Genomic DNA, 12,555 nt, shown 5'->3' with positions numbered 1-12,555 from the left:
GTGTGTGCGCGTGTGTTTCCATCCAACACATAGTCTTTACGTAGATCTTGTTAATCACTTATCATTACAGTAACATTTTTATCCTCATTATCACATTGAGAACATGTTTAATCTTCCTATAAAGATTCTAGCATCTTGTAATATGCTTCTTCAAGGCCATATCTTTTTATTAGCATCATATGATAGCAATCAGGGAGTTATTACTCCCATTAATGACTCTTACTGTAGCGTCAGGTTTGTTTTTGTGCTGTAATTTGTAGCTGCAGTCTCTCACTTTGTATTTTTTTTGTCCTTATGCTGTTAAAACTATATCAGAAATGTGCAGTATAAAACCTTTCCCCCACATTCTTACAACATAAACAGATGTCAGACTTCACTGACTGTCAGTGTCATGCAGAAGTCATGTTTATTTAATGTGTTGTTGATGTCTTTCTAATAAGCTCATTCAGTATTTAACATATTTAAAAATGTTGTCAGGCTGAATTTCTTGTGGATTATTGATCTTGGCACGATGATGCTCTTGAAAATTCTGTTTGTCTGGAAAAAGGCTCTGGTAAATTATGCACCTTTCCTACAGGGATAGAGCAAAGTCTTTTATAACGTCTCTGGATGGAGAGAGGGCTTCAACCTTTATCAGTCACTGTCACAACTCTCTAGCTTCAGACCTCTGATTGCTCATTGAACTTGTGCTGTCTTGTTGTTCCATATCACAACTTTTCTTTTAGACATAAAATAATTAAATGAGGAATTTTCAGATATTCTTATTTGGGCTTGACTTTGTTATCTATATCTCTTTTTAAACTTCCCTTCCCTCGCACTCTGACGCTAGCTTTCTTCGTCTATTCATAGATAAAAATTCAATAAAAGTACGGGAACGGACGTGACATAATTATCATTAATTCTGGCGGGTGGCATTAATGGGTAGGATAGGGCAGTCACTTATCATGCTGGGACAGCCTCCGTATTGTTCATTATTTAGTGTTTGCTGAGCTGATGACGGACTACGCGTGTGTTAGTATGGGTGTTGGTGTGTGTGTGTGTGTGTGTGTGTGTGTGTGTGTGTGTGTGTGTGTGTGTGTGTGTGTGTGTGTGTGTGTGTGTGTGTGTGTGTACATATGCATGCACTGTGTAAGATGGGACAAGGGTACGGCAGGGAAAAAGGACCCCACCTTATCTCATCCTCCAACCCCCCGCCTCACGTCTATGCCTCTCCAAATTGGATTTTATATTACAGAAGCAGTCAGGTATGAACAACTCATTTTCCTCTCCCTCTCTTTGCTCTTTCATTCTTTCTGTCTTTCTTTCTTTCTTTCTTTCTTTCTTTCTTTCTTTCTTTCTTTCTGTCTTTCTTTCCTTCTTTCCTTCCTTCCTTTCTCCCTCCCTTCCTTCCTCATCCTCGTAGTGTGAACCTTGTTCTCTGCGTCTTTTTTTTTACTTTGAGGGGTAAGGGTCTGGGAGATTTTGTCCATGGCTGGGTGATCTCTGCAGTGGACGTTTGGTTTGATCACCTTCTTGTGTGATTGAATTCAACTGGATGTGTAGTTGCACACATTGCTTTGCTCTGAAGTATAGACAATAATATGAAAATAGTATTTAATCCATTCAGCTTCCTCGTGATGCTGATTCAGTTCAAGTCTGTACACTTGCAGTTTTGTACATCTCTTGCTTGGATATTTGTGTGTCAGTCTGAAGAGCCAGTGAGCCTGTGTGTGTGTGTATGTGCTGGTAAAGAGGACTGTTTGTGTGTGTTTATGCAGACAGGCCACTGATGGTGATTGGCCGTGAAGGTGGCTGGAGAAAGGGTCTTATCACCCATCTGGCCGCAGCACTGAACTTCTAATCCACTCTGACAATATTTGCCAGAAAACATGCACGCACACACACACACACACACACACACACACACACACACACACACACACACACACACACACACACACACACACAGGTGCCTGAGGGGCAATGTCAGCATGACAGACATTTTTTTTGTTGACTGCTGTGTGTGTATGTATGATTTTTTAAATAATATTTGCCAGCGTGTCTGGCTGCCTTGTTGGATCTTTGTGTACTGAACAACGACCTGCAAACTGGAGATCATGAACAGTGTGAAAGGTCATCTTAGTGGTAAATCTTTCTCCTGCAAACTTTTTCTGTCTTTTTCTGTGTATAAAAAACTTTATGTGCAAATGTGCATGTTCACATTAGAGGCCTGACCATCATTAGGTGCATAGAAACCGGCCTCTAACCTATGCTGCAGGGTTTCTAGACAATAATCATGTGGTCTCCTCATGGGAGTGATTTCTCTCTCTCTTCAGTGGTTGCTCTGCTGCATGTGTGAGGGCTTATGGAGTACACTTTTCTAACCTTGACTATGGTGAGTGAAGGTCTTTCCCCTTTAGCATTGTTGTCTTTTTCCTGACTCCATTTAACAAGGCAAGTTGACTAACAACAGATTCATATTCACTGCAGAGGCTGCGGGGAGAAGTTGCAGTGGGAGATGATGGTGTTGTTTTTTCACCAGTCAAAATATTGTCTTTCGTTCATCCATCCATTTGCTTCGGTCCAGCACGTCTAAGATATTTTTATTCTCCCTCATTATAAGACACCATTAAGCAATTTGGGATTTTCAGATATCAAAATCTCATTCTCAATTTTTCTATCTCTCCCCACTCTCGTTTTTTTTTCCCCCCGCTTTCTCTGTGGACAGAAGTTCAGATTCCCGTGTGCAGATGTTCATCCTCTACCAGAGGCAGCAAAATAATTAATAACACCTCGCGTCTCTTACTCAGTCAGTCATTTATGAATCATTCATCACTCCATGCCTGCAGGATACTGTCTTTTGCTTATCTTTCTCCATTTTCTCTTCCATTCCTCTTGTGTGTTGAGAGGTAGGGCATGTTGTACTTTTTAAACGAAGCAGATGATTTTAATCAAATTTTCAGTATATGTATTTGTCAGTGCAACAGAAAACGTCGAGTCATTTTGCTTTTTTGTTTCTTCATACATTGTGTACGCCCTTAATGGCAGACAGGTTGACGGGCGTAAGATTGGCTGTGTGTTAATATGAAGTGTTGGTGGAATGTATGCGTCTGCATGCAGTATGTGTGTAAGTGTGTGAATTCCATCACTGATCTTCTCTCTTAATGTCTGCCACCCTCATCTTCTGCAGATGGCGAGCAACAGACGTTTCTCTTAGATGAGATTCAAAAATAATTGGATAAGCACACCAAGCACACACACACACACACACACAAACACGCACGCATGCCTACACACGGATGCGCAAATAGATACACAACATGCACATACATATCCTCACATTTAATCATGCATACACAAAGAACTTAGAAAAAAGAGATGGGAGTTATTTGGTTTGAGGGAAAAGAAAAGGAGAGAAAGAAAGTTGTCAGTCAGGACCAATGAGTCGTCTCCTTTTGCCCGTCTGTCTCTGACTCTAATGGTGCCCCCCATGCTGTGACACCTCCCTAGCATCATCAAAGCGGCACAGGCTTGGGGGGGGGGGGGGGGGGTGGGGTGGGGTGGGGGGGGGGACTTGAGGAATCTGTGCGTGTCAGTGTATCTGTGTGTTTCTGTGCACGTGTATTTTTGGGGAGTGTGTGTTTGTGTTTCATGGACACCCCCTGGAGAGACCTCCAGCAGTGTGTGCCACAGCGGGCCCTTTTTTTTTTATGCCTTTCTGCTGCCAAAGTGAGTGAGTGTAATGCACATGAGAGGAAACAGAAGCCTTCGAGTCACTTTCATGCACGCCGAAATGCACGCACGCACGCACACACACACACACACACACACACACACACACACACACACACACACACACACACACACACACACACACACACACACACACACACATACACACACGCACACACACACACACACACATACACACACGCACACATTTGGATGGAGAACACTCCCACAGGCTGAGCAAGTAAAATGCTTTTGCTCTCTCACACAAGCTAAGTGAAGGAAAAAGACACACAGAGAGCAAAATAGTCTATATCTGACAAAAACGTACCTGTACCTTTTCTCAGGTGCTTAAGTGAAACTTCATATAAGCACAAATGACAGGTTTGTCTCTGTGTATACACTCAGCGTGCTGCTAACACTTGTTGATGTTGTTACTATTCCTTTGCTGCCAATACATACCAATAATGCCCTACATCACTGCTTTCAGGTTTGTGGCTGAATATTTGTGTGTCAGTATTGTGTGTCAATGCTGGGTTCTGTATCTATTAATGATCTGAGAAGCTGACCAGAGAGAATAAACATCTTCAGCTAAATCCAATCAAATGCAGTCAATTAATGTCATTATGCTGCGCTCCCTTGAGAAATCATTGCGGATTCTTTTATGTTAAAGCCAAGTCTTGTTTGTTGTTCCTGTGGCTCATTTAGCAGGATTAATATTAATATTAATATTGTCAACCTAAAGATCTTATCTCTGGCAGTCTGTTTTCTCCATGCGGAGGAGGCAGCCCCTTATGAAGACATTATATGGATTTTATACTGCAGCACTGCTGTTGATCGGTATTGTCTTAAAAGAATCAACCAAACACATGGAGTATGTGATGTGTTTAGTTTTGCTGTCAGACTGATTTCATGTGAAATAGTTAAGTGAAATAATCCTAAAAGGATAACCACCCTACCCCTTAATTATCTCCGAACTTGCAGTAGTGTTTCTTGCTGTGTAACAACAAAATTGATTAAAAAGAGAAAAAGGATGACTTATCATTGGTGGTTTATTAACAAGTTTGTGGAGTCAGCAGTGAGAAAAGTGACTTCGTCAACAACCAGACATTGTAATGCAAACCGTGAACTTGGAGATCTGAAGTGTGACTATTTGTTGGAACCTTAGTCTGTACGGGTCTTTGTGTTGTAGGTCTTTGACTCGAGGTGCCCGCGTATGTGCAGCTTCTAACTGCTGCAAATGTTCTGTGACGCCGCACTGCAGTGTCCTCCCACACACACACATTATCGAGAGATGTACTCAAGGAGACAGTTAATTAGCAAGTAAGTTCATGCATACAGGAGATGCATTTAGCACTTTTGAATACACAGCCCCACACATCACATGCACACCTTTTAATAAGAAATGCTATCTCTAGCATTTATTTCTGTATGTAAGGCACACAGACCCCAGGAGCAGCTGTCACTGTTGTCACTTCACAGCCCTGGCCACGTTTGCTTTGTTAATTGAACGGCCACGACACAGACCTCCCTGCTGTTTGCCCAAACCAATGGTCTCTCATCTTATCAGAGGTTCATTTAAAGTAACTGTAATGGGGACAGAAGCACATATTCACCAGCTCGTACAAAATGGACACACATGGAGATGAACGTGCACAAGTACTCGCCATACATTGTGGCAGAGAATAACCGTTTCAGTGAAATTAATGATTTCAAACCAGTGAATATCAATATGTGTATAGTAAGGTTTTGAACTTAAATTGGCCTTATTAATGTGCGGGATATGCAAAGTTCTTCATCTTTATAGTCAACACCACTACTCCAGAGAAAGACAGAGGCTTCGTAACAGTTAATCCATCCAGTTTCGCTTCAAGGAAACTTCAGGAGCAGTGTGGTGTCAGGAAACAGCAGCTAATAAATGTGTGGGTCATCTGACTGCATCAATTAGACCTACCCCACTTGTAAGAGAGAACAATGATGAATTATCCAACATCTAAAGATCTCAATTTCATGTAAACAACATTAGTAACATCAGAATCACTGGATAAGGAAGATGTATATCTGCTTATGCCAGATGCGATAGAATACCCAGTATTTACTTCGCTCATTAAAGTCAGTTAGATGTTTTAATTCATTACGTGTTTTTAAATGTTTTGTCTTCAGCTGTATTTGTTTTGTCCATGTAATCAGCATTACAGTCAGGGTATTTGAATTTTATTACAACCATTTATTTACATATGTTGGGTATTGGACCCTTAGTGGATATAATGTATGATGTCTTTTTTTTCAAATATCAGCAGAAAGTTTTTCTGAATTCACTTTTGTCTCTGCCCTTTTTTGAAGTACTTCTACTCTAAGTTTAATGTTGTGTCTGTGTTTCAAATATCAGTAGATCTCCTGGTTTCCTGCTGTAACGGATGTAGTAGTGTTTTACTTGTTACCTGCAGAACTCTGATACATCTTAGAGGTAGCTGTAAAACAGGATTGCAGTTCCAAGCTAACTCAGATTTAGGGAAGTAATAAGCTGACATTCCAAGCAGACCTTTGAAATGAAGAAATAATGAGAACAAAAATATATTTTTTTAAATGTGTAGGTTAGGGCAAATTGAGTTTGCCTGGGTATGAGGGCGCTTTATGGGAATCTGTCGGTGTAACACGTTTGGAGCTAAATATTGCCTCTTCTGTCTTCTACCTTCTGTCTGTTTTTGGGGATATCATTCAGAAGCATTGTATCACATAGAGAGAAGACAGATGACCAGAATTTTTTGGCCTTAGTTTAGACTTGGTGCCACTCGATCTTTAGCTTTCTGTGTATGTGTGTGTGCGTGTGTGTGTGACCTTCGGAAGGGCAGGAAGAGTAACTGGGGAGCTGGCTTTGACTGCAGCACATCGATCGTAGACCCCTGCATTCTCCTGCTCAACAGTCGCTCTTTGTGCACACACACACACGCATACACACTCGCCTCATTGACCAAATAGACTTACATATGAGTGACGGGGCCAATTTCTCTCCCTTTCCTCCCCTTGCTAATTTATGGCCATTGATCTCCACCAGGCTGAATTTATATACACTCATCATGCTCTCTTGCTCTCTGGTTCTCTCTCTCTCTTTTCACGCACACGCACACACGCGCACACACAGGTCTTTTGTATGGTTTACAATGCAGTGCACTGACACATGCTCCTGCTGTCTCAGCACAAGTGTTGAGAAGAAAGTACAAGAACATGCTGAAGGACTCAAGAAGTGTGTGAAGTTGAACTAATGGCTTTCTTTTGTGTGTCCTGTATGAGCTGGTGTCATTCATAGTACCTGATTATGTCAGCATTAAAGTGTACATGTGTGTTGCCAGGGGGTACAGTGCAACGTGTGTGTGTATAGATAGGTTACAGTAATAATGATGGTATAATAGTATTGTATGTGCGGTGTCAGAGGTCAAGGTAAACCAGAAGAGAACACTTCAAAAGCATCTAGACATAGAAACTTAGTCCTGAGTCCTCCAGTAAAATGATGATTCCTCTACTCACTGCCACTGCCCTTGTTTGGTGTAATTGTGTTTGTTAATAGTGTCTGTGTGTGTGTTTTCTTGTCCATTCAGGTGCATCTCCATGCTCAGACAGCCAGGTGGTTGGTGAGAGTGAACGCAGTAGGGAGCAGATTCTCCAGACCCTGAGTGACCTGTCCAGGAGCTTTCAGGACATCGCTGACCGCTGTCTCCTGGTATTGCACCTGGAGGTCAGGTAGGCAGGAGAAACCCACTCACACTTCTGAGAAACAGGGTGTTTCAACCTGACTTTTACTACCTAGCACCGTCGTGCCACACAAACTCAAACAGACATGTTATGGAATCATACAACCAAACATTATCAGCGACACACACTTATATCCTAAATGCACAAGGAATTCAGGAATTTTTACCATCTCTTGAATATGTGTTTTCAGTGTCAATATCCAAGTTCATTTACCACACCATATACTTTCTCCCCACACAACCACTAATAGTCCTCCATCATCCCTCTCCCTTTTTTTTCCATTCCATGTACCACTATTTCCCCACAGACTGTTGTGTAGCTTATGCAATATTGTTTATGATTTCAGTAGAAAACCCTCCCTGAGGCTGATGTCTAGCTATATGCTACACTCCATTGACTCTCCCCATCTAGCGAATTTCCCCTGATAGTGCTACCAGCTAAATGAAGCCATGAGGAAGAATGCAGGAGGGGAGGGTGGAGGAGATGGGGGAGAGATAAGTGCAGAGGTTAACGTGGAGGTGGGGGGTTAAAAGAAGGGAGATACAGTGAGAGAAATGATTGAATAGAGAGAGGAGGAAGTGAGATGGAGGCATTGAAAACATGGTGTAGTTGTGGGCTGTGCCTTAAGGGGAATAGACATTTACCCATATCGTCTTATACCTTTGTGCCCAGGGCACTGTGATTATGGCCTTATGAGAGTATTGACTCCTCGAGTCTAGACATGAGTCGTCTTTGCACGTAAAGGACCTCAGATATAGGTGTTTAAATGAACAGAGAGAAAAAGCACATTAAAGGATAGGTTAGAATTCCCCTCTCTAGCCATTACAGTCCTAAAAGTAGCATTAAGGATGTACACTATGGCCCTATTACCATTGGCATAAGATATTAACATAGACAAACTTGAAATGGGGTTGTGTTGCTTCTCGAGATGATGGTTTTGATGATTTTCTTTTTAGTGCCTATCAGAGAAATGCTGCGTACCCGTGATCAAGAAATAAAATGTTGTTTGGCATTTTCTCAAATTAGTTTTCTCGTAAGTTAAATCTGTCTTGTTTATGGTAGTTGGTCATGAACCTTTTTACAAATGAGTATGTGTCGTTTTACCAGCCAACAAAATCTGTCCAAGAAAAGTGAGGAGAAAAACCCTTCAGCCAGAAAAACCCTTGAACATATAATTACTGCACTGGAGCAGCTCCCTGGTCACTAGCTCAGATCCGCGTTTGTACCACATCTTCACTCAACTTTTCCTGAATAAAAATCAAGATAAAATATGAAATATGTAAAATAAAACATGTAAAATGCATGTATTAGATCTAAAGACATAAGGGCTTCTCTAGCACACTTTCTACAAATGTAAATGTTTTTGAAGGCACAATTCACTGTTGTTTTTCAACATGATGAGCTTGTAGTGTGAAGGAGACTCAAAGACATCCTCAGGCTTTCACATTTCAATGCAACTGAAGTGTATTTTTTTATAGGTAGTATAGCCTATATATAGCCTTGTATAGCCTGTAAATTTACTAAATCAGCAATCTGCTTCATTCACTCCTAAGAGTTATTCAGCATATTTATTTACAGGTTGGCCTTAACTAATCAGATTTATGTCGTGGTAGCTGAATAAGTGGATATATTATAAGTACTTTAACCATAAGGACTTGTGTAGTAATTATAGGTGTTAGAGTAGGTATAAAGGGCTTGAGAAGTGAGAGCACTCAGTGCCCAGTAAGGTGTGACTTCTAACGGTGTTGTAACTGTGTTGGCAGAGAATCATATATTAGGCTCTTTTCTTTCTTCTCCATATCATTACCATGTTTTTAAGCTCAGCAGAGCTTAGAATTCAGGCTGCACTACAGGGCATTACAGAAAGATCATCAGGTGTACATTTAATGATAACACCTGAAGTTGATAAAGAACATTATGAGACATTGAAATTTATTTCTAACATCTCATTTCCCTCTTTCTCTTTTTTCCCCTCTCTCTTTCTGTCCTCTGTTTCATCTCAGGGTGCATTGTTTCCATTACCTGATCCCCCTCACCAAGCAAGGAAATTATGCCATTGTGGCAAATGTGGAGAGCATGGACTACGACCCACTGGTGGTCAAACTGAACAAGGACATCTCAGCCATAGAGGAGGCCATGGGGGCCGCCCTGCAGCAGCACAAGTTCCAGTACATTTTTGAAGGTCAGCACAAAGCTGGGTGAAGTATGAAGAGCTGCCTTAGAAATATCTATTCACCTGCCTTTTTTAAAGCAGCTTCTTTTTCTCATGTGGATTCATAGAGTCCAGTGTTGCTCCCAGATTGTCCGTCCTCCTCCTCTTCATCTCTGCTGTTTCTATGCCTTTCTCTCTGTTGATTCTTTGTGCTCATCTGACACTCATCATCTCTCCCACCAGGTCTAGGTCACCTGATCTCATGTATTCTAATCAACGGGGCCCAGTACTTTAAGAGAATCAGTGAGTCTGGTATCAAGAAGATGTGCAGGAACATCTTTGTTCTCCAGCAGAACCTCACCAACATCACCATGTCCAGGGAGGCCGACCTCGACTTCGCCAGGTCAGAGTCTTTTTCACTTTTGCACAGGATTAGTCAGACATGCAGCTCACCTGGAGCAGTTTTTTGTTCAGTTTGCTCAGTCCTTGTTCATTTTTTTTACATTTCAACCAGCAACTCTTTGTACCACTTTGTTTATGCATTCCTGTTTCTACCCGTGAAGGCTGATAACCTTGGACAAAAGTAGCAGGTAGCAGATATTTTGTACAGTCAGTGTCTCCAAACTGTCTTCAACCTTGCCAATACTTTATAGGTACTTGCTCTTTTCCCTTTGGCTGATGTAATGCTGATGAGGCCTTTGATATCAATATTAGAAATAAGAATATTAACATATTTATGTAAGACCTAAATTTGTCATCATATAATAAAATGAACTGTATAATGAAGCCATCAAATCAGACATGAACAATATTTACTGGTTAATATTCAGTTTTTCACTTTAAATCAACCACCAAAAAAACGACTACACACCTGCACAGACACACACAGACCTGCACGATGTCCTCAGGTTCAGACATCAACTATGTCAATGCACGAGGGAGACAGATGGTCAAACAGATTGTCAACCACACTGTGTGTCTGTGTGCAGGCTACGTTGTTGGTGTTTATTTCTTATTCATACATTTATATTTTGTGAGTCTACCTGCTGTTGCCCAGTGCTGTCCAGCCCTGACAGCCATGGGGGAAATCAGCGCCGAGATATCTTTGTGAACAAGATGGAGGGAGTGAGAAAGAGAGGGAGGGAGCAGGAGGGTGGAAAGAGAGAAGAAGACAGAAAGAAAAGGGTGATTCATAGTATTCATATGATTTTTTTTATTTTTTTATATTCCTCTTTCAGAAGCTTGTGTCCTTGACAGGATAGAGTGTGTGAGGAAGGGTGATGGAAAAGATGGAGAAAGAAGGGAGGGCTTGGCGGGAGGAAAATTGAAAAAATAAGTGAAAGGAAGTCATAGAAAAGACGCCTTTCACAGAAAAGGCATAGAATGTGCTGGGAGAAGGTGGCATGGACTGAAGATAGCATACAGCGGCGTAAGAGATGAAAGCAAGAAACGTAAAGGGAGGTGGATGAAATGAGGAAAGTATGAGAGGAAAGATAAAACTTTAGCAGCGTGATTAAAGGAAGCAGAAGAAGCAGAATACTTGCTTTGTTAGAAAAATTAATATACACTTTAAAAGTTTTTTAAAAACATGACAGATTCTCTTGTGACCTGCTGAAGCCTTTGGCTCTGACAAACTCCTCTCCACCGACATTTAGTTTTTAAGAACAATAAGAAAAGCTTATTTATCAAACAGTGATCCTGCCTTTTTAATCTCCTTACAATGTATTAATTTTGAAGTCAGCACCTCAACAATCCATTTTAAAGCACCTTTTTTCCAACCTCCTCAGTCTGATATTTATGTGTCTACCCATGTCTGTCCTGTAGTCATGTTGTGGTGTAGGGTTAATTAGCTTCCTTTCACAGCTCTTGGCATCTTCGTGAGTGTGTCATGTTTGAGTGGATGGGTTTCTATGCGCTTGCCATGTTTGGACATGGCTATTTTTTGTAATATGCTGGTACTGCCAAGTAGGCAAGTTCCCCCTGGAGGAAAAAAAAAACAAAGAAGTAAACTGAAATGACCTGAACTGTACTGGATATGGAGGACCATTGATTAGTATGTTATTTCTACCCTCTGTCAACTTTGATTATGGAGAAATGCCAGTGATGGCTTTTCTGTCTTTTCTCTCTGTCTCCCACTCTCTCTGATTACGAAGCGTGGGTGGTGTGGAGGTGTTGATTGGGAATTGCAGAGCACATTGTTTACACATTCATGGCTTTGTGGATTGGCCGGCCTCCGGCTCCAAGACACACCAACTCTTGCAAACACACACACACATAGACACATGTAATATGTATTCCTTGTTCTCACCCATGCACAGACACTCAGCCAAGCCAATCAGCATTTTAAAATCACCATATTTGTGTTTAGCACATGAATATTCATAAACTATGCGACATTCCTCACACCTGCTGGTGCAACTGACCAAATGAGAAATTGTGATGATGGCATGTAATACTTGTGCATGGCATGTGTGTAGGCTTACAGACACACTTTGTGCTCATTCCAGCTGAGGTCAAATGAGCTTATTAAATGGAGCATTGTAAAAAAAAAAGAAACATCTAGAGGAAAGATATTGTTATATTACACATAGCTATTTGAAACACATACCAGTTTTGTTGTAAAGAAAACTAGCACTGAATGATCAGACTCAGCAGTCAAAAAGCAGTGTGAGGAAAACGGACAAAAAGTAGAATATTCATCGGTGTTGTATTACCACCTCTGGAGAAACAAGAGTGAAATGAAGAAAGGAAGTGATCACAGCAGGAAGCTCGCTTTGCTTTGGAGAAAGGCAACAGATGCTTGCTTGTATACCCAAGTACTTTTATGTTCTTGTCTGTGTGTGTGTGGGTGGGTGTGTGTGTGTGTTTGCGCATATGTGCCTATATGGGAAGGAGAGGCCGAGAGAGACCTGGACAAGGGCACAGTAATAACCATTGATCTGAGT

At 41.3% G+C, this 12,555-nt stretch overlaps 1 protein-coding gene across 2 annotated transcripts in view; it reads left to right on the top strand.

Annotated features, from left to right (window-relative positions):
- exoc4 (exocyst complex component 4) overlaps positions 1-12,555 on the top strand; it is a 107,980-nt gene that overhangs the window by 85,536 nt on the left and 9,889 nt on the right. For both annotated transcript variants that reach the window (XM_071501843.1, XM_071501844.1), the window contains 3 exons: positions 7,305-7,446; positions 9,462-9,640; positions 9,854-10,013. In XM_071501843.1, the coding sequence (XP_071357944.1) occupies positions 7,305-7,446; positions 9,462-9,640; positions 9,854-10,013 (481 nt within the window). The remainder of the gene's footprint in view (positions 1-7,304; positions 7,447-9,461; positions 9,641-9,853; positions 10,014-12,555) is intronic.

Source organism: Trachinotus anak, unplaced genomic scaffold, assembly GCF_046630095.1.
Source record: "Trachinotus anak isolate AG129_WGS33_773 ecotype Australia unplaced genomic scaffold, CSIRO_AGI_Tana_v1 ptg000018l, whole genome shotgun sequence".
In the NCBI taxonomy this organism is placed as follows: Eukaryota; Metazoa; Chordata; class Actinopteri; order Carangiformes; family Carangidae; genus Trachinotus; species Trachinotus anak.
The sequence above is the reverse complement of the archived record's forward strand: the minus strand, read 5'-3'. Positions and strand labels throughout refer to the sequence as shown.